General features: G+C 66.4%; 1 protein-coding gene across 1 annotated transcript in view; it reads right to left on the reverse strand.

The window, feature by feature from the left end:
- Nucleotides 1–4: 4 nt before the first annotated feature.
- PRUNE (prune exopolyphosphatase) overlaps nt 5–642 on the reverse strand; it is a gene marked incomplete at both ends in the record, with an annotated part of 1,643 nt that continues 1,005 nt past the window's right edge. Inside the window, 4 exons of the mRNA XM_009702172.1 lie at nt 5–25; nt 172–330; nt 415–539; nt 628–642. The exon at nt 628–642 is cut by the window's right edge and continues 138 nt beyond it. Of these exons, the coding sequence (XP_009700474.1) occupies nt 5–25; nt 172–330; nt 415–539; nt 628–642 (320 nt within the window). The remainder of the gene's footprint in view (nt 26–171; nt 331–414; nt 540–627) is intronic.

Raw genomic sequence — 642 nt, forward strand, 5'->3', positions numbered from 1 at the left:
TCGCCTCCTCCAGCGCTTGGCACACCTGCGAGGGAGGGGGCGCGGTGGCTGGGACCCCCCCCAGCACCCCCAAAATCGGGGGCTTTTGGGGTGAACCGCAGCTGAGAACTGCCTGGCTCCTACCCCAGACCCCAGTGTCGAGGGATTGGGGTGCCCGGCCCCTCCACTCACCGCACTGCGGAGGCTCTCGCGCTGGCTGTAGACCGCCAGCTGCCGGGAGGGCTCGTTGCGCTCGTTAAAAGAAATCATCATGGCCACCAGCCCCGCGTAGCCCCGAGCTTGGCAGAAAGCATCCAGGTCCTGCAGCAAGCCCTGCCGGCGCAGGAAGGTCTGGAGGGGGAGAGACCCTGGCGTCACCCCCGTGTCCCCACTGTGCCACCCTCTGCCTCAGTTTCTCCCCCTGCCAAGCTTCACCTCCAGGTCCACGTAGATGGCACTGACGGCGAGGACCAGCTCATCGCCGGAGAGGACTTTGAGGTCCTTCCGCAGCATCTGCTCCGTCGTCAGCCCTGGGAGGTGAAGAGAGGCCGAGCGTGAGCCTGGGGGATGTGTCCTTGTCCCCAAGGAGAGGGGTCTGTCCCAGGACTCACTCCCAGTCAGACCCTGGATGCCACCGCCCCGGCGCACGGACCTGAGACATCA

Source organism: Cariama cristata, unplaced genomic scaffold, assembly GCF_000690535.1.
Source record: "Cariama cristata isolate BGI_N322 unplaced genomic scaffold, ASM69053v1 scaffold27846, whole genome shotgun sequence".
Taxonomy (NCBI): domain Eukaryota; kingdom Metazoa; phylum Chordata; class Aves; order Cariamiformes; family Cariamidae; genus Cariama; species Cariama cristata.